Source organism: Microcaecilia unicolor, chromosome 1, assembly GCF_901765095.1.
Source record: "Microcaecilia unicolor chromosome 1, aMicUni1.1, whole genome shotgun sequence".
Classification (NCBI taxonomy): Eukaryota; Metazoa; Chordata; class Amphibia; order Gymnophiona; family Siphonopidae; genus Microcaecilia; species Microcaecilia unicolor.
This window is the reverse complement of record NC_044031.1, coordinates 675,500,783-675,526,908: the sequence shown is the minus strand read 5'-3', so window position 1 is coordinate 675,526,908 and position 26,126 is coordinate 675,500,783. Positions and strand designations below refer to the sequence as shown.

Below are 26,126 nucleotides of genomic sequence, written 5' to 3'. Positions count from 1 at the left end.
CATTATGAGCTGTGACATAAGCCTCCAAAGGCCAGGCCAGCTTGGCCGAAAGTGAAGGGATGCAATCTAACAGTCAAATTGAGATGGTGCATTTCCCGCTGGCAACCCCCATCCTGTTGGGATCAAAAGAAACAAAAAGCAGGGCAGACTGTCTGTGGGGCCTGATCTGCTCCACGTAAAAGGCCAATGCTCTCTTGTAATACAAGGTGTGCAAGCTGCTTTCGCCAGAATGGGCATGAGGTCAGGGAAAGAATGTTGGTAAGACAATCGACTGGTTCAGATGGAACTCAGACACCACCTCTGGCAGGAACCTAGGGTGAGTGCAGAGGACTACTCTGTTGTGAAGAAACTTAGTATAAGGTGCATCAGCGAATACTACAAACCTGTAGAAGGTATTCTCCGAGGACAGCAGGCTGATTGTTCTCACTGATGGGTGACGTCCACGGCAGCCCCTCCAATCGGAATCTTCACTAGCAAAATCCTTTGCTAGCCCTCGCGCACCGATGCGCACCGCGCATGCGCAGCCGTCTTCCCGCCCGAAACCGGCTCGTGCCGGCCAGTCTCATATGTAGCAAGACAAAGAGAAGGGAAGACACAACTCCAAAGGGGAGGCGGGCGGGTTTGTGAGAACAATCAGCCTGCTGTCCTCGGAGAATACCTTCTACAGGTATGTAGCATTCGCTTTCTCCGAGGACAAGCAGGCTGCTTGTTCTCACTGATGGGGTATCCCTAGCCCCCAGGCTCACTCAAAACAACAACCATGGTCAATTGGGCCTCGCAACGGCGAGGACATAACTGAGATTGACCTAACAATTTATCCAACTAACTGAGAGTGCAGCCTGGAACAGAATAAACATGGGCCTAGGGGGGTGGAGTTGGATTCTAAACCCCGAACAGATTCTGAAGCACTGACTGCCCGAACCGACTGTCGCGTCGGGTATCCTGCTGCAGGCAGTAATGAGATGTGAATGTGTGGACAGATGACCACGTCGCAGCTTTGCAAATCTCTTCAATAGTGGCTGACTTCAAGTGGGCTACCGACGCTGCCATGGCCCTAACATTATGAGCCGTGACATGACCCTCAAGAGCCAGCCCAGCCTGGGCGTAAGTGAAGGAAATGCAATCTGCTAGCCAATTGGATATGGTGCGTTTCCCCACAGCCACTCCCCTCCTGTTGGGACAAAAGAAACAAATAATTGGGCGGACTGTCTGTTGGGCTGTGTCCGCTCCAGATAGAAGGCCAATGCTCTCTTGCAGTCCAATGTGTGCAGCTGACGTTCAGCAGGGCAGGAATGAGGACGGGGAAAGAATGTTGGCAAGACAATTGACTGGTTCAGATGGAACTCCGACACAACCTTTGGCAAGAACTTAGGGTGAGTGCGGAGGACTACTCTGTTATGATGGAATTTGGTGTAAGGGGCCTGGGCTACCAGGGCCTGAAGCTCACTGACTCTACGAGCTGAAGTAACTGCCACCAAGAAAATGACCTTCCAGGTCAAGTACTTCAGATGGCAGGAATTCAGTGGCTCAAAAGGAGGTTTCATCAGCTGGGTGAGAACGACATTGAGATCCCATGACACTGTAGGAGGCTTGACAGGGGGCTTTGACAAAAGCAAACCTCTCATGAAGCGAACAACTAAAGGCTGTCCTGAGATCGGCTTACCTTCCACACGGTAATGGTATGCACTGATTGCACTAAGGTGAACCCTTACAGAGTTGGTCTTGAGACCAGACTCAGACAAGTGCAGAAGGTATTCAAGCAGGGTCTGTGTAGGACAAGAGCGAGGATCTAGGGCCTTGCTGTCACACCAGACGGCAAACCTCCTCCATAGAAAGAAGTAACTCCTCTTAGTGGAATCTTTCCTGGAAGCAAGCAAGATGCGGGAGACACCCTCTGACAGACCCAAAGAGGCAAAGTCTACGCTCTCAACATCCAGGCCGTGAGAGCCAGGGACCGGAGGTTGGGATGCAGAAGCGCCCCTTCATCCTGTGTGATGAGGGTCGGAAAACACTCCAATCTCCACAGTTCTTCGGAGGACAACTCCAGAAGAAGAGGGAACCAGATCTGACGCGGCCAAAAAGGAGCAGTCAGAATCATGGTGCCTCAGTCTTGCTTGAGTTTCAACAAAGTCTTCCCCACCAGAGGTATGGGAGGATAAGCATACAGCAGACCCTCCCCCCAGTCCAGGAGGAAGGCATCCGATGCCAGTCTGCCGTGGGCCTGAAGCCTGGAACAGAACTGAGGGACTTTGTGGTTGGGCTTGAGATGCGAAGAGATCTACCAAGGGGGTGCCCCACACCTGGAAGATCTGTCGCACTACACGGGAATTGAGCGACCACTCGTGAGGTTGCATAATCCTGCTCAACCTGTCGGCCAGACTGTTGTTTACGCCTGCCAGATATGTGGCTTGGAGCACCATGCCGTGACGGCGAGCCCAGAGCCACATGCTGGTGGCTTCCTGACACAGGGGGCGAGATCCGGTGCCCCCCCTGCTTGTTGATGTAATACATGGCAACCTGATTGTCTGTCTGAATTTGGATAATTTGGTGGGGCAGCCGATCTCTGAAAGCCTTCAGAGCGTTCCAGACCGCTCGTAACTCCAGAAGATTGATCTGCAGATCGCGTTCCTGGAGGGACCAGCTTCCTTGAATGTGAAGCCCATCGACATGAGCTCCCCACCCCAGGAGAGACGCATCCGTGGTCAGCACTTTTTGTGGCTGAGGAATTTGGAAAGGACGTCCCAGAGTCAAATTGGACCAAATCGTCCACCAATACAGGGATTTGAGAAAACTCGTGGACAGGTGGATCACGTCTTCTAGATCCCCAGCAACCTGAAACCACTGGGAAGCTAGGGTCCATTGGGCAGATCTCATGTGAAGGCGGGCCATGGGAGTCACATGAACTGTGGAGGCCATGTGGCCCAGCAATCTCAACATCTGCCGAGCTGTGATCTGCTGGGACGCTCGCACTCGCAAGACGAGGGACAACAAGTTGTTGGCTCTCGTCTCTGGGAGATAGGCGCGAGCCGTCCGAGAATCCAGCAGAGCTCCTATGAATTCGAGTTTCTGCACTGGGAGAAGGTGGGACTTTGGATAATTTATCACAAACTCCAGTAGCTCCAGGAGGCGAATAGTCATCTGCATGGACTGTAGAGCTCCTGCCTCGGATGTGTTCTTCACCAGCCAATCGTCAAGATATGGGAACACGTGTACCCCCAGTCTGCGAAGTGCCGCTGCTACTACAGCCAAGCACTTCATGAACACTCTGGGCGCAGAGGCGAGCCCAAAGGGTAGCACACAGTACTGGAAGTGACGTGTGCCCAGCTGAAATCGCAGATACTGTCTGTGAGCTGGCAGTATCGGGATGTGTGTGTAGGCGTCCTTCAAGTCCAGAGAGCATAGCCAATCGTTTTCCTGAATCATGGGGAGAAGGGTGCCCAGGGAAAGCATCCTGAACTTTTCCTTGACCAGATATTTGTTCAGGGCCCTTAGGTCTAGGATGGGACGCATCCCCCCTGTTTTCTTTTCCAGAAGGAAGTACCTGGAATAGAATCCCAGCCCTTCTTGCCCGGATGGCACGGGCTCGACCGCATTGGCGCTGAGAAGGGCGGAGAGTTCCTCTGCAAGTACCTGCTTGTGTTGGAAGCTGTAAGACTGAGCTCCCGGTGGACAATTTGGAGGTTTTGAGGCCAAATTGAGGGTGTATCCTTGCCGGACTATTTGGAGAACCCACTGATCGGAGGTTATGAGAGGCCACCTTTGGTGAAAAGCTTTCAACCTCCCTCCGACTGGCAGGTCGCCCGGCACTGACACTTGGATGTCGGCTATGCTCTGCTGGAGCCAGTCAAAAGCTCGTCCCTTGCTTTTGCTGGGGAGCCGAGGGGCCTTGCTGAGGCGCACGCTGCTGACGAGAGCGAGCGCGCTGGGGCTTAGCCTGGGCCGCAGGCTGTCGAGAAGGAGGATTGTACCTACGCTTACCAGAAGAGTAGGGAACAGTTCTCTTTCCCCCAAAAAATCGTCTACCTGTAGAGATAGAAGCTGAAGGCTGCCGGCGGGAGAACTTGTCGAAAGCGGTATCCCGCTGGTGGAGCTGCTCTACCACCTGCTCGACTTTTTCTCCAAAAATGTTATCCGCACGGCAAGACGAGTCCGCAATCCGCTGCTGGAGTCTATTCTCCAGGTCGGAGGCACGCAGCCATGAGAGTCTGAGCATCAGCACATCTTGAGCAGCGGCCCTGGACGCAACATCAAAGGTGTCATACACCCCTCTGGCCAGGAATTTTCTGCACGCCTTCAGCTGCCTGGCCACCTCCTGAAAAGGCTTGGCTTGCTCAGGGGGGAGCTTGTCCACCAAGCCCGCCAACTGCCGCACATTGTTCCGCATGTGTATGCTCGTGTAGAGCTGGTACGACTGAATTTTGGCCACGAGCATAGAGGAATGGTAGGCCTTCCTCCCAAAGGAGTCTAAGGTTCTAGAGTCCTTGCCCAGGGGCGCCGAAGCATGCTCCCTAGAACTCTTAGCCTTCTTTAGGGCCAAATCCACAACTCCAGAGTCGTGAGGCAACTGAGTGCGCATCAGCTCTGGGTCCCCATGGATCTGGTACTGGGACTCGATCTTCTTGGGAATGTGGGGATTACTTAGAGGCTTGGTCCAGTTCGCCAGCAATGTCTTTTTGAGGACATGATGCATGGGTACTGTGGACGCTTCCTTAGGTGGAGAAGGATAGTCCAGGAGCTCAAACATTTCAGCCCTGGGCTCATCCTCCACAACCACCGGGAAGGGGATGGCCGTAGACATCTCCCGGACAAAGGAAGCGAAAGACAGACTCTCGGGCGGAGAGAGCTGCCTTTCAGGAGAGGGAGTGGGATCCGAAGGAAGGCCATCAGACTCCTCGTCAGAGAAATATCTGATGTCCTCCTCCTCTTCCCACGAGGCCTCACCATCGGTATCAGACACAAGTTCACGAACCTGTGTCTGAAGCCGTGCCCGGCTCGACTCCGTGGAACCACGTCCACGATGGGAGCGTCGAGAGGTAGACTCCCTCGCCCGCACCGGCGAAGCTCCCTCCGCCGACGTCGTCGGAGAGCCTTCCTGGGAGGCTACCGCAGTCGGTACCGCAAGCGGCACCGATGTCGGAGACCTCACCCCGGGCAAGGGGCAAGCCGGCGCCTCACTCGACGGTACCGGAGGCGCAAGCACCCCCGGTACCGGAGGGGAAGGGTGCAACAGCTCTCCCAGGATCTCTGGGAGAACGGCCCGGAGACTCTCGTGCAGAGCGGCTGTGGAGAAAGACATGGAAGCCGATGCAGGTGTCGATGTCAGAGTCTGTTCCGGGCGTGGAGGCTGTTCCGGGCTGTCCAGAGTGGAGCGCATCGACACCTCTTGAACAGAGGGTGAGCGGTCCTCTTTGTGCCGATGCCTGCTGGGTGCCGACTCCCTCAGCGACCCAGAGCTCTCGGTGCCGACACGGGAAGGGGACCAGTGTCGATGCTTCTTCGACTTCTTGGGACGAAGCACGTCACCGGAGCTTCCCGGCACCGACGAGGAGGACGTAGAATCCAGCCGTCGCTTCCTCGGGGCCGAGGCTGAAGAAGGTCGGTCTCAGGGGAGCTGTACCGCAGGAGCCCTCAGGGTAGGGGGAGACCCACCCGAAGGCTCACCGCCACCAGCAGGGGAATGGACAGCCCTCACCTGCACTCCAGACGAAGCACCACCGTCCGACGACATCAGCAGACGAGGAGGTCCCGGTACCACCGACGCCGACGCAGCCTTCCGATGTCTCAGCCCCGATGCAGAGGGTCGATGCCTCGATGCACTCGATGCAATCGCGGCCGAGGATGAAGGTCTGGACGCTGGCGACATCGATGCACTCGATACTCCCGGTGCCGATGCCGACGAAGAGCCCGAGAACAAAACGTTCCACTGGGCCAATCTCGCTACCCAAGTCCGCTTTTGTAAAAGAGAGCACAGACTACAGGCCTGCGGGCGGTGCCCAGCCCCCAGACACTAAAGACACGACGCGTGTCTGTCAGTGAGCGAGATTACCCGGGCGCACTGGGTGCACTTCTTGAAGCCGCTGGGAGACTTCGATGACATGGGTGGAAAAATCTCGCCGGTGAAATCGAAACTCGTAATTGCGGTAGGCACCAAAAACGAGGGGAAGAAAAATCGACCCGAGGCCTGAAAAAGGCCTACCCCGAAGACGAAAGAAAACTTACCGCGGCAAAAACTGGAAGTAGCGGAAAAGGAAAAAAGACCGAAAAGGTCCTCTTCCAAAATCCTTTTTTTTTTTTTTTTTTAGTAGCGAAACCAAAAAGGAGACGCGCGAGGTCAACTTAAGGGGCGTGAACGGCGAAACACGACCGTACCGAGCGCGGACAAAAGAAGACTGGCCGGCACGAGCCGGTTTCGGGCGGGAAGACGGCCGCGCATGCGCGGTGCGCATCGGCGCGCGAGGGCTAGCAAAGGATTTTGCTAGTGAAGATTCCGATTGGAGGGGCTGCCGTGGACGTCACCCATCAGTGAGAACAAGCAGCCTGCTTGTCCTCGGAGAATACCACTAAGGCCTGAAGCTCACTGATTCTACGAGCTAAAGTAACAGCCACCAAGAAAACGACCTTCCAGGTCAAGTACTTCAGAAGGCAGGAATTCAGTGGCTCGAAAGGAGCTTTCATCAGCTGGGTGAGAACGTTGAGATCTCGTAACATTGGTGGAGGTTTGACAGAGGGCTTTGATGAAATCAAACCACTACAGGCTGTCCAGAGATGGGCTTACCTTCTACACATTGATGATATGCACTAATTGCACTAAGATGAACCCTTACAGAGCTGGCCTTTAGACTGAACTCTGATAGGTGTAGAAGGTATTCAAGAAGGGTCTGGGTAGGACAAGCAAGGGGATCTAGGTCCTTGTTCTCACACCAGACGGCAAACCTCCAACATTAGAAAGAATAACACTTCTTAGTGGAGTCTTTCCAGGAAGCCAGCAAAACCCAGGAAACACCCTCCGAAAGACCCAAAGAAACAAACTCTAAGTTCTCAACATCCAAGCTGTGAGAGTCAGAGACTGGAAGTTGGGATGTAGAAGTGTTTTCTTGTTCTGCATGATGAGGGTTGGAAAACACTCCAATCTCTACAGTTCTTCAGAGGAGAACTCCAGAAGAGGGAACCATACCTGCCACAGCCAGTGTGGCGCAATCAGAATCATGGTTCCACAGTCTTGCTTCAGTTTCAACAAAGTTTTCCCCACTAGAGGTATGGGAGAATATGCATACAGAAGACCTGTCCTCAAATTGAGGAAGAAGGCATCAGACACTAGTCTGTCCAGGGCCTGAAGCCTGGAACAGAACTGAGGGACCATGTGGTTGATCTGAGTTGCAAAATGATCAACCTAGGGGGTGCCCACGCTCGGAAGATCTTGCGGGCTATGCCCATATTGAGAGGCCACTCATGTGGTTGCATTATCCTGCTCAGTCTGTCAGCCAGGGTATTGTTTTTGCTCACCAGATAAGTGGCTTGAAGGAACATGCCATGCTGGCAAGCCCAGTACCACATCTGGCAAAGGATCACGCCTTCCTGACACAGAGGGCATGATCCGGTGCTCCCCTGCTTGTTGATGTAATTCATTGCAACCTGATTGTCTGTTTAAATGAGTACAATCTGAAGAGACAGCCTTTACAGCATTTCAGATCACTTGCAGCTCCAGGAAATTGATTTGAAGATTTGATTTCTGGGTGAACCAAACACCTCGAATGTGAAGGCCATCTACGTGAGCTCCCCATCCCAGGAGAGATGCATCCATCATCAGCACTTTTTGTGGCTGAGGAATTTGGAATGGAAGTCCCAGATTCAAACTGGATTGAATTGTCCACCACTGAAGAGAGCTTACAAGCTGTGGAGACACTTGGATGACATCTTCCAGGCTCCCCATAGCTTGATACCACTGAGAAACCAGAGTCCATTGAGCAGATCTCATGTGAAGACGTATCATGGGTGTAACATACACTGTGGAAGCCATGTGGCCCAACAATCTCAACATCTGCCAAGCTGTAACCTCTGAGAGGCTCGAATCTTGGAAGCGAGTGTGTCAAGTGTCCGCTCTCGTCTCCAGAAGGTCACCTTGAACCTTCTGTGTATCAGGCGGGGCTCCTATGAATTCCAATCGCTTGGCAGAGCAAAAATAGGACTTGGGGTAATTTAAAACAAACCCGAGTAGCTTGAGCACCCGAATATTCATTCGCATGGACTCCTGAGCGCCGTCCAGAGAGGTGCTCTTTACCAGCCAATCGTCGAGATATGGGAACACATTGGATCTCAGTCTCTGTAGCGATGCTGCAACTACCACTAGACATTTGGTGAAGACCCTGGGAGCTGACGTGAGGCCAAAAGGCAACATGCAGTACTGAAAGTGATATGTTCCCAGCCAAAATCAAAGATACTTCCATAGAGCTGGAAGTATCGGGATGTATGTGTGTCCTTTAAGTCTAGAGAACGTAGCAAATTGTTTTTCTGAATCATTGGAAGATGCCCAGGGAAACCATCCTGAACTTTTCATGGACTAGGAATTTGTTCACGGCCCTTGGGTCTAGGATGGGACGCATCCCCCCTGCTTTTTTCTGCACAAGTACCTGGAATAGAATTGCTGCCCTTCTTCCCCTGGTGGAACAAGTTTGACTGCATGGGCCTTCAGAAGGACAAAGAGTTCCTATGCAAGTACTTGCCTGTGCTGAGAGCTAAATGAATGAGCTCTCAGTGGGCAATTTGAAGTTCTGTGATACCAATTGAGTTACTATTTAAAGAAACCACCAGTCTGAGGATATAAGGGGCCACCTTTTGTGGAAAATTTTCAGCCTCCCCCCAACCGGAAAGTCATCCGGGTCGGACACTGTTACTGCGGCTGTGCTCTGCTGGAGCCAGTCAAAAAGTCATCCCTTTCTTTGACTGGAGAGCAGCAGAGGCCTTTGGTTCACACTGTTGAAATGAACAAGCACGCTGGGGTTGAGCCTGAGCAGGCTAGCAAGCAGAAGGGTTGTACCTACGCCTCTGATAGTAATAGGTACTCCTCCTTGGTTTGCCAAAAGTCCTCCTAGCAGAAGGCATCAGGCGGGAGAGAGAAGAGAGAGTATCAGTATGTTTTTTGATTTGGTCAGTGACATCCTCCACCTTCAATCCAAAAAGGTTATCCCCCCCAGGATGGGGCTTCCGCCATCCTCTGCTGAGCAGAATGTTCCAAGTCAGAAATACGCAGCCGTGAGAGTCTGTGCAGTGCTATACTATGAACAGAGATATTGGATGCCACATCAGAAGTGTCGTAAGTGCTCCAGCCAAGAACTTTCGACACGCCTTCTGCTGCTTGACCAACTAGTGAAGTGACTCAGCCTGCTCCGGAGGGAGCATCTCAGCTAGGTACCACAACTTGCACACCGAATTTCGCAAGTGGATGCTCGTGAAGAGTTGGTACGATTGTATATGGGAGACTAGCATTGACGCCTGGTACATCTTCCTCACAAAAGAATCCAGGGTTCTAGCTTCTCTGCCTGTGGGCGAAAACAGGCATAGTCCCTGGAACTCCTGGTCCTTTTGAGAATGGATTCCACCACCATGGAATTGTGAGGCAACTGAAGGTTATCAAAACTAGGTGTGCTGTGGATCTGATACTGGGTGTCGATCTTCTTGGGCATAACCGGGACCAAAAGAGGGGACTCCCAGTTTCTAATGAGGACTTCCTGGAGTACCTCATAGAGAGGGCTAATCACAGCCTCCCTAGGAGGTGACGTGTAGTCCAGGACCTCGAGCATCTTGGCCCAGGTCTCATCCTCCACTTCCAAAGGAATGGGAATAGAATCAGACATTTCATTAATGAAAGAAGAGAGTGAAAGGCTCTCAAGAGGAGACTTTCAGAGGAAAAGTACTTTGGATCCTCCTCTGAATCCCATGAGTGCTCCTCTTCAGTGTCAATAGAGTGTCGAGTCCAAACCTGCCTCAACGTGGAGGAACCATGCCCTCAAGAACGGTGTTGAGAAGTCTGTTCCCGCCTCGACTCCGGCGAGGCTTCCTCCACTGATGTCAAGTGCCAGCTTTGGTGGCAGTCGACACCAGAGCTGCATGCAGCCACACTGCAGGCTGAGAGCCAATCGAGGCTGCAACGGTAGGAAAGGCAGGCGTAAACACCCCCAATGCCGATGCAACCCGTTGCATGAGGCCATCCAACAGCTCAGGAAGCAAGACCCAGATGTGCTCATCGAGGGCTGACACAGGGAAAGGCTGGGGTGCCGGTTCAGGAGCAGGTTGAAGAACTGCTGGTGTCAATGCGGGAGCAGGGTCTTGGCTGCTGGGAGCCTGGCGTATCAGCACCTCCTTTATGGAGGGGGAGCGGTTCTTCCGGCGTCAATGCTTCTTGGGTGCTGAATACATCGACGCCCCAGAGATCCCGGCACCATGCATTGAGGATGACCAATGACGATGCTTCTTGGCCTTCGCCTGAAGCATGTCACGGAGGCTCCTCAGTGCCAACAAGGATGACATCAAAGCCACATATCGCCTCAGGGTCGTGTCCAACGATGGGATGGTCCTGGAGGACCTACACAGCACAAAGCCTTGAGGCAGGTAGAAACCCACTTGATGCTTCACTGCTCCCAGTATCTAAGAACCTAGTGCAGGCATGCTTACTGACACTCCCGATGTAACGCTCAACATAGATGCCGACACCTCTGACCTCAATGCTGACATCAAGGACCGGACTTGGTTCCAAAAATCTTCTCACGCTGAGCCTCTCTGGAAATCTGGGTCCTCTTCTTCATGAGAAGACAGAGAACACAGTTAGTGGGGCTATGGTCAAGCCCAAGACATTGTAGACACCAAAAATGGGAGTCTGTCAGGAATTGTCCAGTTGCACCAAGTACAGGCGTGTAAAGGCACTGGGAACTTTCGTGTACATGGAAGAAAAAGCTTCCTCAGCTAAATTAAACAAATCGATGGTGCCTGAAAAAGGGGCACGGCATGATAAAAAAAGAAAGGGAAAGTTTTCAGCCAAAGTCAAGGCCTAAAAGCTGACTGATGACGACGAAAAAGGAAAAGAAACTTAAACCCGGAGAAAATAAACTAAAAACTTAATGGAAACAAAGAAAGGAGGTTCCACAACAGAAACACAATAATGGGAGAAAAAAGGAATGACAAATAGTCGAAAGGCACCAAAAAACTTCTTTAGGACCGAGCAATTATTATTATTATTTATTGCATTTGTATCCCACATTTTCCCACCTATTTGCAGGCTCCATGTGGCTTACAAAAACCTGTTATGGCATCGCCATTCCAGGAGATAGATACAATTGGTGTTATAACAGATTCATGGATGAGGAAAAAGATCTAAACAAAGTTATAGAAAGATAGTTAATAGAATAGGGTGAGGTGGTGAGGTGTTATAATTAAGCTATGGATTCCCATTGTAGGCCTTGTTGAAGAAGTGGGTTTTCAGAGATTTACGAAAGCTAGTTATGTCGTTTATCGTTTTCAGATCAGTTGGTAGTGCATTCCATAACTGTGTGCCCATGTAGGAGAAGCTAGTGGCATGTGTTAGTTTGTATTTTAATCCTTTGCAGTTGGGGAAATGCAGATTGAGGAATTTGCGGGCTGATCTGTTAGCATTTCTAGGAGGTAGGTCCACGAGGTCTTGCATGTAGCTCGGGGCATCTCCATGGATGATTTTGTGGACAATCGTGCAGATCTTAAACGCGATACGTTCTTTGAGTGGGAGCCAGTGCAGTCTTTCTCGTAGGGGTCTCGCACTTTCATATTTTGATTTGCCAAATATGAGTCTGGCTGCGGTATTCTGGGCTGTTTGAAGTTTCTTGATAATTTGTTCTTTGCAACCGGCGTATAGTGCATTGCAGTAGTCTAAGTGACTCAGCACCATTGATTGTACCAAGTTACGGAAAATGGATCTCGGGAAGAAAGGTTTTACTCGTTTGAGTTTCCACACGGAGACAGCAAAAAAAACAATCATATCCTCTCCTCCCCGAACTAGAAAAAAAACTGGAGACCGTATTCTCGCAGAAGACAAGAAGGCACATGTGCTCCACAAAGCTCTATTTATACTATTAGAAATCCCGGACCAGGCAATGCGGGTCGGCGTCACCCACTTGTAATAATTAATAAGCCTGTGTGTTCTCGGAGAATACTACATTTCCATCCTCTGTACTCACCCATAACCATGCTCTCATTTATTTTCTTCTGTCTCTCACCCCCTCACTGTCAACAGATCCTTCCCTACTGGTCAACCCTTTCTAGTCACTTTCTCCTGTCTCTTACCTTCACCCAATTTCTACCTACCCCAAATTTAATAACTTCTCCAGCACTATTTCCATCCACCTTTCATTCAACTCCTTGCCAAGCCCACATGGTTTCTCCATCATGGTTCCCATCTCTCCTAATCCAGCTATCTCCCCTTTCTTTCTCTACCCTCACAGCCTAACATCTCCCCATCGTCTCTGCTTTCCCTTCCACCAGCATAGTCCAGCATCTATTTCCCTTTTACCTCTCTTCTTTGCCCCTCCCCCAGTCCAGCATTACCCATTCCTCTCTTCCCCCATAGTCCAAAATATTTGTTCATCTTCCCCGATCCAGCATTTCCTTTCTTTCTTCTTATATCTCTCCCCCCAACACACACACACACAGAGTCTAGCATATCCCTATCCCTTTTTACTAGGACAGTCTACATCTCCCCTCATCTCTCCTCTTCCTTCTTTCTCTGGTAGTCTGACATTTTCCATTTAGTCCCCCACTTCCCCTTCCCCCCATCCTAGGGGGGTCCAGCATCTCCCACTCAATCCCTCCCTCCCCAAAGAGGTCTATCATATTCCCTTTCACTCACCTTAACAACACCGAATGGGATAGGAGAAACAGCTGCAAATCAGCAGGAAGGTCGGCAGTTAAAACAAGAACACAGTGTGAGACCTCAGACTTTGTGTGTGCTTAAGGCAGGCTGCACATCCCTGCCCAGTCTAACAGAAAGTATGCATTGAGTGGGAGGGGACACAACCTGCCTTTAGCACAGATAAAGGCTAAGACCCCCTGCATTACTGGCCCCAATAGGAGTACCTATTACTATCAGAGGCGTAGGTACAACCTTTCTGCTTGCTAGCCTGCTCAGGCTCAACCCCAGCGTGCTTGTTCACGTCAACAGTGTGAACCAAAGGCCTCTGCTGCTCCCCAGTAGGGTGGGATCTCTATAGCCAAAGGCTCGAGGACAGACTCGAACCAACTCCCAAATTGGAGGTCGGAGTACAACTCAACAACCTCAGAGGAAATGAAAGACATACCCAGCACGGGTAAAACAGGAAAACACATCCCACGTTATTCAAGAACAGGGAACCAGACTCCTCCAACAGAAAAGCTCGCCCATCCACAGACTGAGAAAAGGCGAAATTCGGCGAGAAGGGGATGGAACCCCCCCAACACCGAAAACAATCTATATATCTCCAAGCCGCAACACATAGATCGATAGCTGATACCTCTCGAAGAAGAGACAGCAATACACAGAACAAAGGTAGAGCCCAGCAGGACCCCAAAAGTTCCTGAAACCGTACCAGCCAGAAAGAAAGAAGCATCTATTGCCACGCCAATCTGCTACGGAACCAGGAACGCGGTCCGAGCTGAGAAACCTGCCTGTATGAAAGAACATCATTCTCGAAAACCAAGAATGCCTGGTTCCTCACCAGAGTAAGAGAGCCATCTAGCAGCCACAGCAGCAAAACAGAGAAAACTGCCAGCCCGACTCCCGCAAGGCGTCAAAGCTGAACCTGCACAACCAGAGCACCAAACTAGATGTCCACCGAGTGACTCGTTGCAAACGAGAGGCCCATTCCCCAAAGAAGAGCAACAGACCACCGAGGAAACCTGCCCAACAGCCAACAAGGGAGTCAACCGAACGAAAGAGATAAGCCAAGCTAGCATCAATTGCCACCTATTGAAATGGTGTCAGGCCACAGCGGAGCGAGATGATTCCAGCTACCCTTCCAGAGGAGAGAAATAACCGTCCCTGACGACAGAAGAAAGTCTACTTGCCGGCCCGACTATACCTGTCAAAGAAAGAACCATATGCCCCGCAAAGAGAAGCAGTAAAGTACAGCAGAGAAATACTGCCATACTCCCTTCCAGCTCGTAGCCAATACCGAGAAGTCTCAACAGCAGCTCAATAGTAGTAGCTCGGCTGACCCATAAAGCAGTCCAACACTCAAAGGCATGGACCAACACACTACACCGAGAAGGGGAGAAATGGCCGCGCATTATTGTCCTCGATGGAACAGACAAAGATCTGCCATGGTCCCCATGTTTTTTGCGGGATATTTAGACTCTCTTTTTGTTGGTTTGGCCCCGAACAGGCACCACCACCAGCATAGAGCGTGCTAGCTCCGCCACTCAGAATTAGAGGAATATTACTCATCCAACGAAGGAGGAGAAAACGAGCGACAGGCACATATTCCGAGCTTGACTAAGGAAAGCTCGACCGCCCCCTGGAAGACAATTCTGGGCGTTTCGAGAAACGCAGATCCCACCGTCCCGAAACAGCACAAGGCCTGACATACAGAACAACCAGAACCAGACCAAAGCCAGATGGTTTCAGTAGAAACAAGACTCGAGGTGTAATGATGACAAACAATGACAACTTCAGCCGAAGCTAGGCTCGTCAGCTCCGCCAGGGCCAGGCCCGACGGCCTCCATCGAAGCAAGGCCCTATGGCCTCCGCCGAAGGAAGCAAGGTCCGACGGCCTCAGCCGGAGTCAAGCTCGATGGCCTCAGCCGGAGTCAAGCTCGATGGCCTCAGTCGAAGCCAAGCTGTCCGGCCTCCGCCCGAACAAGGCTGTCCGACCTCAGCCGGAACAAGGCCGACCGTCCACGGCTAGATAAGACTGTCCTAAGCCAGAACAAGACCAACCGGCTTCATCCGGAACAATGCTCTCTGGCCTGAGCTGGATCAAGCTCGATGGCATGAGCCGGAGCAAGGCCCGACGGCCTCAGCCGGGTTCTACGATCTCAACCGGAGCCGGACTACAGCCTCCACTGGAACGAGCTTCAATGCCTCTCACATATCCCGGTCTAACGTCCACGACAGCACCATGTGGAAAGCCGTGGACCAGGGCCCCCGAGCCACAAAACAGCGAAATCATCAGATGGTGAATCCCAACAAAAACTGGGTTAACGCTGGCAGACAGGAGAAAATCCCGACGCCCTAAGACTGGGCAACGACCAACACCCGTAGCCGGAGCAAAAAACGAGGACTACCCATGTCACACCCAAAATGGAACAAAAGTCTGCACAGTTCAAGACTGGCCATAGACAGCAGCATGGGCACAGAGGGGAACAAACCCCTCTTCCATGCCATACAGACACCCAGCTTCTCTGTGCAGTCCAGACCACCCCTACAGGCAGAAACAAAGGAAGGCAGAAGTCTGCTGCACAGAAGAAAACTGCAAGATGCTGCTTGCCAAAAATGCTGTCCAAGGACAGCTTCAGGAAACTAGCCCAAAGCCTGCCCAAGCCATTCCTAATACTGGAAAAGCGGCAAACTCCACGGTAACCAAAAAACCTGCCTACTGCAGACACAGGAACAGCAGCACGTCACCTGCGGCGAAGTCTGGCAAAGGCGAAAACCAACAGCGCACCACGTCCGTAGACTGAAGCCAAGCCTATCCAAAAACACCCGGAACACCCTCAGAGACCTAACCGGGCTCAGTGCTGGAGAAGGAGCAGGCCTCCACCTCTAGAGGCTTAACAGCCATAAAAAGAAAATAATAACCACCGCTTAAGGGGAAACACACAGAAAAAAAATCTGAAAAAGCAAATGAGCCCATGCCTTCCTCTAGAAAGATGCATAACAGGGCAACCGGGAGAGCTCCGATAGAGTCTAGCTGCCGCCAACAACCCTGGTCTTCCAGTACCATAGGCTAGATGGAAACTGAAAACCAAAGACAGTGCTAGCAGGACCCAGGGTGTCCCAGAATGGCACTAACTAAGCAAAAATGCAGCAAACCATCCACTAGCAACAAAAGCCCTTCTAACCGTAGGAGAGGTATACCACACTGTGAGAAGGACCGGAACCTCAGAGCCTGGCACAGGGAAACCCAGACAGACAAAAAGAACATTCCATTGCTGCAAAACAATGCTGCCTAAACCAGCTAAGAGACGAGAGACGCAAGCCATCTCGTGAAAGAGCGAACTCAGTCCTAGAAAATCTCTCACCACATCAGAGGACAGCAGACAAGAAAAACCATGAGGAAGAACAAAGTTCCCTTATCCCTCGCTGGAATCAGCCGACGAAAAGAAGTCGGGTCGGACAAAGGCCCTACCGCCTCGCGCCCAACACCTCCGCTAGCCCTCTGAGCGCACTCCCGAGAAAAGAACCGCGAAACTGCAGGGAGCCTGAAAGCGTCTCGCTAAACAGTCAGCAGCCCAAAATGGCGTCCGCGACGGCAAGATCCCGCCAAAACTACAGCGCTGTCTAGCAATACCAACGGAGCACTAATAATGTTCTCCCTGCCAGCGCCCAAACAGCAAAACAAAACCCAGCTGCATTCAGAGTCCCGGAAGCCTGACGAACCGTTCAGAACGGTAAAGAAAGAAAATTACACTTACCCCATAGGAAAGTAGTAATAGAGCCCCAAAGGAAGGAAATACCAGCTGAAACCTTTTTTTTTTTTTTTTTTAAAGAGGCAGGAGTTGCAGGGAACATCAGAAGCGTAGTTCCAAAGAAGGCCACCAAGCCTGCTGACAGGGAAGGGGAGGGACCTGGCACCATCAGGTGTACCCCTTACTGGCTCAGCATGGCCACGAACCCCTAGCTCAACTAATCCTGATGGAACAGGCTAGGAGCAAATCCCCATAAGCTCAACTAATCCTGAGGGAACAGGCTAGGAGCAAATTTCCATCTGCTCAACTAAACCTGAGGGAACAGGCTAGGAGCACATCTCAATCCAGAGATCTGCACAGGATATGTCTATCCACCTGCTGAGATAGAGAGAATAAGAGAGTAAGATGGCTGCACATGCCTACATATAGTAAGACTCTGAAGTTCTCTCTATCTCCACCTGCTGGTAGAGGGACACAACCCACTTGTCTCTGGATTGATCTGTGGGACGCTATGGAATGAAAGTTTTCTGCATTTGCATGCCCAATACACAGTGGCTGCGAACTCCTTTTTTTGGTGGTGGGGACAAAAACAAACCAATCTTCAGCCACACCCCCAAACTCTCTAATTGCTGATACTGTGTTGGGCAAAATATTAATAAGATCATGGCCGCAGGGGCTCACCTCATTCTAATGCCTATACCAAAACATACACACACCCCTTTCCCCACAAAATACCTGTAGAAGCCTCAAGAATTGTTCCCGCTCTACTGTGCTCCTATAGACATCCAACATATATGCATATATAGAGGTAAATATATACACATTCAGCCATAGGCGTACACACATTTTCTTTCAACAACCTATCCAAAGCTGAACATTTCTTTTTTTTAATTGACCAAGGGCAAACACAAAACTCTAAGACTTCTAAATGTATTGACACAAGAAAGACAATTCTATAAGCTGGCACCTAATTTATACAATAGTAACATTTATGCGCATGACTGGCTCTAATAATTGATAGCTACATACATAAGTTCCAAATGCTAATCTATAAACAGTGTGCCTGAATCACACTCTGCATGCAGCTGTCGGAGGGGAGGGTGTATGTGTCCACATGCAAGTTATAGAATGCTATCAGTTGCATGTATTACATGGGGCACTTAGACACGCCAACTTACGCCAGCCACTGACCTGTTGTAAGTAGAAGTGCAGACACGCAACTTACGCCAGCCACTGACCTGTTGTAAGTAGGAGTGCTTAACTTTTGATGCACCATTGTGGCTTTGCGCTAATATTCTATAATGGTTTTGGCGCACTCTTAAGCCGTTATAGAATTGGCACTATACATGCACCTAAAATGAGGCACCAATTTATAGAACTGCCACCATGGTGTCCAGTTTCAGAAATAAAGCATAATGCAATTGATTCCCAATTCAGCACACCCCATACATCACCACAAAATAATTAGCTCATGCTAATCAATTAAAATTGTTAGACAACGCAAATACAACACAGCTCCACTCTACCTACAATCAGAACTGTTTTTCTCTTATATCTGCTGTTTAAATTCCTGTTTAATCCAATTGGTTATCTATATTATGTCATCCATGCTCTCTATGCAATACTAATTGTTATCTTCCAATCTAGTATTTACCAATCGATACATTGTAAGCCACATTGAGCCTGTAAATAGGTGGGAAAATGTGGGATACAAATGCAACAGATAAATAACTAAATCTCTGCTGCAAACGTCAGAAGACAAGTGTCAACTTTCAACTGAACCAGCTTAATCCCTTCAGTAATGGCAGTTAAGTCTCCTATATCAAAACACAACAATACTATCACCCAGAAATTATGCTTGTTGCATATTTCAAAAAATCACTACCTAGTATTTAGCTGTAAAAATCATCACATTTCAAAAAGTGTGCCATCAAGGCTGTCTACTACAATCCAAACACTAAAGTTTCTGTGGGACTGAAAAACCCCCTCACACAAAGGAATGAAGGAATTCAGAGAGCTCCGATGAAAGGACAGAAGAAATGGAAGAAATGGGTTAGCTCCAAGCAAGAATCACATTTAAAAAACAAATAGAAAGGCATGCATGAAGAATGCAAGAAACAAAGATGGCAGGAAACCACCTGCAAACAAAGGAGGAGGAGGAGGACAAACACAAACACAAATTGGGGGGGGGGGGGGGGGCAGTGTTGGGTATATAATGTCATAATAAAGAAGCTCTGAATCAATTCCAGATTTCCAAGGTCCTTGGATCCTAGGGGGAAAGAGAAAAAGAAAAGCAGCAGAGAGAATCTTTCACTTACCATAATGGGAGGAAGAATCAGGAGTTCAAAAAATGAGACAATAGGATGGTTATCAAGGGTCTTGGGTGCAGGTGGGGAGAGTGGATGGGCGGGCAAGGAGGGACAGGGGTCACTGGACCGCATCTAGTTACTACAGTACCACTACTGTAGGGGTGATGATGAACTCACTCTGAAGGACGCTTATGGTGGCCTGGGCTCGAATCCATGTAATGGAAGGATTTTGCCTCAAGTCATGCCGCCTGGGATCGTTGCTCGCCCTGCACTCGTATGTTCCCGAGTCTTCCAAGGTCAGACGAATTATTCTCAGGACACTCACTCCATTTGTGCCATAGGCGGTGTTAATGGTAACACGGTGCTTCCAGGCACCATCCGACAGCTGTTTGAAAGTGTCGACCCGGTTGACTTCGGCGTACCACCACTGGATCTCTGGGGTAGGGATCCCGACCACATCACAGTACAGTTCAAAGGCATCCCCCGTGAGTTTTGTCTCTGACATGGGCGACTTGACAAACCCAGCTAAAGAAGGAGGGGCAGCAGAAATGCAGTGACAAGCGAGTCAGAAAATAACAGATCGCAGAAGAATAAAAATAAACAAGAATGTAGAAAACAGAAGTCAATAAGAAAAAAACCAAACATTCTGCCTACTGTGACAGCAAGTAATAGGTTATTAAATAGCAAGCAAAGCAGAAATATATACACACACTCCTTCCACAATGTATGGTTTCTACATTTTAACTATTTTTGTTAATACTAGAACCAATGAGCGAGTTATGAAGTCCCACAGAATAGCACCTGAGTTTTACAAATTTATACGGATGATGAAAAATAACACTGAACTTGTTCAAAAAATCATTGTGGAACAAAAATAATATTAAAAAAATTCTCATGTAGGGATGGGGGAAAGGAGTGATTCCAGAATAAAGCGCCTATGAGCAATGTCCATAAAGGCAATATAGGCACCTGTGAACCTTTATAAAATAAATTCTCAGAGCTAGTCCTAATAGTGTTCAAATTCCCTTGTACGAATTTACACTTGCTTCAAAATACACATGTACATCACACATCTGCCCCATCTCTGTCTGAACTACTCACACCAGGAACGCCTACAGGCAGATCATGTAAAAGTACTATGCTCTTGTTTATACACACATTTGTATGCATGTCCCCACATCCTATATAATAATTCTCACCTCCAACGTTCTTGACAGTGCCTGGAACCGTGGCTCCGTGGTCTGCTTCCGTCGGTAGATCAGTGACGTCATCAGCTTCACACAGCCTCTTCTTTGGCTTCTGTTTCTGCTGTTCCTGTGGTCCCGCGACCACAGGAACAGCTGAAACAGAAGCCAAAGAAGAGGCTGTGTCAAGCAGCGTCCCTGCGTGTAGGAGGTAAAACCTTTAAAGCAACAGACGGCTCTTAGGGACAGAGAGGTGGGGAGGGGGTCCTGAAACGACGGGGAGGTAAGGGGGGGTCATGAAGGGCCGCTTCTGCTTCTGCTGTTCCTGTGGTCCCGCGACCACAGGAACAGCTGAAACAGGAGCCAAAGAAGAGGCTGTGTGCAGCGTCCCTGCGTGCAGGAGGTAAAACCTTTAAAACAAAAGACGGCTCTTAGGGACAGAGAGGTGGGGAGGGGGGTCCTGAAACGACAGGGGGTCATGAATGACACGGGGGAGAGGGGCGCTTCTGCTTCTGCTGTTCCTGTGGTCCTGACCACAGGAACAGCTGAAACAGAAGCGAAAGAAGAGGCTGTGTGAAGCGGATGACGTCCCTGCGTGCAGGAGGTAAAAACGAGGGGGGTCATGAAACGACAGAGGGGGAGAAGGGGAGTGGGGAACGGCGGCGGGGGTTCAGATGTGAAGGGGAGGGCAAGAGGGTCCCGGCAGGGGGGACCAGGGGTCAGTAACGCGGAGGGTGTTGAAATCTGAAGAAGGGGGGAGTCTGGAACTCAGTGAGGGAGCCTGGAACTGGAAGGGAGGGAGGAAGGAAGGAAGGGGGGGCCGGAACACAAAAGGAAGGGAGGGAGGGGGCGTGGCTCTCGGAGGGGACAGAGCGACACAGCGAGGGAGAGTGGGGGACTGCCTTGCTAGCGCCCGTTTCATTGTCTACCGAAACGGGACTTTTTTACTAGTACTTTTATAATATCCATTATCTGCATGTAAAATATGGTTTACACACAGAAAATGCTTTATAAAAACTTACCCCCTTCATGTCTTAAGAATCCAGGAAAGTCAGTTATCAAGTTTCGTTGACTCTGCCAATATGGTAATACAGGGCTACTATGCACCAATTCACACTGCATTTAAATCCATTTACATACTACCTGAATAAAGTGTTCTGAGCTTTTTGGGAAACTTAAAACAGAATAGGTTTTCTTTCCATGTTTCAGGCTATTCTGAAAGGAATCGGTGACAGTGAGCCATGTTCAAATTTGTCAAATACAGCACTGTTAAGCTGGGGAAAAATAGTCACAATAATACCAACTGCTGCTTAACCTGCTTTGAGCTGCTTTGAGATGCAGTAGTTTTAATGCTAGCAAAGTGTGTCTATACCTTGGAAAGTTTCCACTGGTCAGTTTCATTATCATACAATATGATTTAAAAAGTCTGATAGCATAGGAACTCTATCTTATTGTATGGTGTTCACTTCTAGTAATGATTAATTTGTTATTTTTTGTAAACTGTCTGGAACTACTTGCCAAATAAGGTGGTATATCAACTTTGCAATAAACAATATTTGCTGATCTGTTAACTGAGAGTAATAAAAGTAGAAAACCAAAAGGAAGCCCACAAAAAGTACACAGTGGGAAATACCAGACAGATGAGCAAGTAGTTCAAATGTAGCAGCTCTATTTATTGAAGAAACTTGAAAAAGGTCTCAACACGAGTTGTGTTTCAGCGCAGCTGCCTTCCTTCGAAGTCCATAAACCAGACAGTACTATAGCACTAAGGCCACAGCATTGAATGCCAAACATATGTTATTTTGCTATTTGACACAGTTCTCCATTTGCAGATCAATATAACTCTTCATCTATACACATCCCTATAGTACTGTATGGTTTATCGACTCCTGAGGAAGGCGGTTGTGCCAAAACACAACTTGTGTTGAGTCCTTTTTCAAGTTTCTACAATAAAGAGCTGCAACATTTGTACTACTTGCTCATCTGTCTGGTATTTCCCACTGTGTATTGTTACTCTCAGTTACCTACAGTGGTGGAAATAAGTATTTGATCCCTTGCTGATTTTGTAAGTTTGCCCACTGACAAAGACATGAGCAGCCCATAATTGAAGGGTAGGTTATTGGTAACAGTGAGAGATAGCACATCACAAATTAAATCCGGAAAATCACATTGTGGAAAGTATATGAATTTATTTGCATTCTGCAGAGGGAAATAAGTATTTGATCCCCCACCAACCAGTAAGAGATCTGGCCCCTACAGACCAGGTAGATGCTCCAAATCAACTCGTTACCTGCATGACAGACAGCTGTCGGCAATGGTCACCTGTATGAAAGACACCTGTCTACAGACTCAGTGAATCAGTCAGACTCTAACCTCTACAAAATGGCCAAGAGCAAGGAGCTGTCTAAGGATGTCAGGGACAAGATCATACACCTGCACAAGGCTGGAATGGGCTACAAAACCATCAGTAAGACGCTGGGCGAGAAGGAGACAACTGTTGGTGCCATAGTAAGAAAATGGAAGAAGTACAAAATGACTGTCAATCGACAAAGATCTGGGGCTCCACGCAAAATCTCACCTCGTGGGGTATCCTTGATCATGAGGAAGGTTAGAAATCAGCCTACAACTACAAGGGGGGAACTTGTCAATGATCTCAAGGCAGCTGGGACCACTGTCACCACGAAAACCATTGGTAACACATTACGACATAACGGATTGCAATCCTGCAGTGCCCGCAAGGTCCCCCTGCTCCGGAAGGCACATGTGACGGCCCGTCTGAAGTTTGCCAGTGAACACCTGGATGATGCCGAGAGTGATTGGGAGAAGGTGCTGTGGTCAGATGAGACAAAAATTGAGCTCTTTGGCATGAACTCAACTCGCCGTGTTTGGAGGAAGAGAAATGCTGCCTATGACCCAAAGAACACCGTCCCCACTGTCAAGCATGGAGGTGGAAATGTTATGTTTTGGGGGTGTTTCTCTGCTAAGGGCACAGGACTACTTCACCGCATCAATGGGAGAATGGATGGGGCCATGTACCGTACAATTCTGAGTGACAACCTCCTTCCCTCCGCCAGGGCCTTAAAAATGGGTCGTGGCTGGGTCTTCCAGCACGACAATGACCCAAAACATACAGCCAAGGCAACAAAGGAGTGGCTCAGGAAGAAGCACATTAGGGTCATGGAGTGGCCTAGCCAGTCACCAGACCTTAATCCCATTGAAAACTTATGGAGGGAGCTGAAGCTGCGAGTTGCCAAGCGACAGCCCAGAACTCTTAATGATTTAGAGATGATCTGCAAAGAGGAGTGGACCAAAATTCCTCCTGACATGTGTGCAAACCTCATCATCAACTACAGAAGACGTCTGACCGCTGTGCTTGCCAACAAGGGTTTTGCCACCAAGTATTAGGTCTTGTTTGCCAGAGGGATTAAATACTTATTTCCCTCTGCAGAATGCAAATAAATTCATATACTTTCCACAATGTGATTTTCCGGATTTAATTTGTGATGTGCTATCTCTCACTGTTACCAATAACCTACCCTTCAATTATGGGCTGCTCATGTCTTTGTCAGTGGGCAAACTTACAAAATCAGCAAGGGATCAAATACTTATTTCCACCACTGTACATCTGAAACAGTAGAATTTATTAATTCACACGTAACATAGTAAATGAAGGTAAAACTGGGACAATTTATCAAGTGTTTTCCCCCAATAGTGTTAATGGAAAAATACCAGGCTCAGAGACTCCCAGTCCAATAGCTATAACTACATATTAGTATAGTGTTTTTATCCCGCTCTTTCCCCACTACAATTAACTCACATTTTTAATATTTATCAGTTTTGAAGCCTTGGTAACAAATCCCTCCAACAACAAATATAGAATCTTGAAGACAGATGAAAGGGCTCCATACTGATTATCAACCTCATCTTGATATCCCCTTTTATACATTCATAACTAGATTCCTATGCAAATATATATACATATATATATATATATAAAATGCAGATTATTTTACTGCAGATCCTAACCATGTTAAGACTAACATGCATACTGACACTTTAGTGAGCAACTCTAGGCTTTAGTTTATAAGTATGATTAAAAACTATTAATCTGTTTCATAAATATGCTTTTTGCAAATCAAATTTTGTATGGTGTTCCTGAATATTGCTCTTTTCTATCCCGCCTCCCCAGCACCTAGCAAAAGGCTGGAGGGAGCACGGTATAGCAGGAGCTGAGGCTCAAGTGGTTTGAGGTTGACCAGGGAGTAATCCCACAGTACACTGGGAGGAATATGCAGATGCATTGGAAAACCTCCACAGCACCCTGCAACTCCGCAGGAGGCAGGAATGATCCCCAGTCACTCCTGTTCCTGACAAGTTCAAAATAGTGCTGACAACCCGTAGTGGCAGTCTCATGGTACTACTGATAAGAGTCAAGCTACAGATTTACTCCTAGCAGTAGTACTGCAAGACTACTGTTAGAGAGGTCACCAGCACTATTTTGAACACGGCATTGGCAGGGGCAGGAACAACTGACCCCATTAGACCCGAGAGTTTGACACGGCAGGCCCAGCGGGGGCCTATGGGAGAGTAGAAGGACTTTGGCGCCAAAGGGGAGGGGGCCGTGTCTGCTGGGGAACATCCTACACTCAGCTTCTTTAAGAAACGGCCCAAGATCATTGGAGAGTGGCTTGAAGCTCCTAAGAAAAATGCCAGCTGTTAGCTGGCATTATTTTTCCAGGAATACACAGCTTGAGGAACTTGAGGAGTTTGGACAGATTCCTGAGGGAAAAGTCCATTGAACATTAGTAAACAAATTATTATTATTAATAATTTTTTTTTGGGGGGGGGGGAGGGGGGTTGCCGGGTTCTTGAAGGCTGGCTTGGCTGCTATCGGATACAGTATGCTGGGCTTGATGGACCCTTGGTCTTTTCCCCAGTATGGCAGTGCTTATATCATAAGCTGCATTAGTCGATTTCCACACTAATTAAGTGTTTTGCATGCATTTACATGCTTTGTACTGTTACTACAGAGCTCAACAACCCAGGTGCCAGGTTGCCATGGCAACTAAAAAATGCTTCAAGAGAAATACTCTAGAAGGTTTACGTGAAGCTTCTTCTCTTAGAGAGACTAGGGATCCTGAATATGAAGTTTATTTGGATGAGCTCCCCAGCCCGGGAATCCATGATTACAACTGAGTGCAGTTGAATTTGGAACCTCATGCCTTTGGCCAGGTAGGAATATACTATGAATACATTGATTTCTTTAGCCTCTCTGGTACACTGACAAGCACTTAAGTGGACTGGTTCCACTGGAATTTCAGTGTCCACTAGGTGCGTCTGATATGGATATGAGCCATAAGATTTATAAGGTGTCTGATATGGATATGAGCCATAAGATTTATAAGGACAGCGGAAGCCATGAAGATCAGCATTCTCAACATGGCCCAGGCTAATGTCTGCTGGCACCACGTCACATCCTCTATTCCAAAAAATGCTATGTTTAAGATTCTGCTGGCAGGGGGGAAAAAATATATGACCTGAGTTTAGTCTAGTAGAGTACCTCTTGCTTTAGCTGAAGCGACAGGCTGATTTTAGATGAATCCTTGCAACTCCATCACCCAGATGGCACTTATTTGCTTTAAATTTATGAATCACTTATGAAAAGAGGCCCTTGCAGTGGGTAACATTAAAATTTCACAAAATTGCAAATCAAGTACAGAAAAATAAACACAACATAATTTTAAAACACATTCCAGTGCACCTCCTTGTGATCTTGGACAAATCACGTAACCATTCATTGTCTCAGGTACTAATTTAGGGCTCCTTTTACAAAGCCGCGCTAGCAATTCTGGCGCAGCAAATGCGACAAAGCCCATAGAAATTGAATGGGTTTCTTCCCATTTGCCGCACGGAAATCACTAGCATGGCTTTGTACAAGATGTCCTTAAGATTGTGAGCCATCCAAGGACAGAAAAATACCTACTGTACCTGAATGCTTCAATAGCTTTCA

The 26,126-nt window shown here is 48.7% G+C and overlaps 1 protein-coding gene across 1 annotated transcript in view; it reads right to left on the bottom strand.

The window, feature by feature from the left end:
- The window catches only part of NPTN (neuroplastin), a 215,339-nt gene that overhangs the window by 180,753 nt on the left and 8,460 nt on the right, over positions 1 to 26,126 (bottom strand). The window contains exon 3 of the mRNA XM_030191465.1: positions 19,110 to 19,457. Coding sequence (XP_030047325.1) covers positions 19,110 to 19,457 — 348 coding nt within the window. The remainder of the gene's footprint in view (positions 1 to 19,109; positions 19,458 to 26,126) is intronic.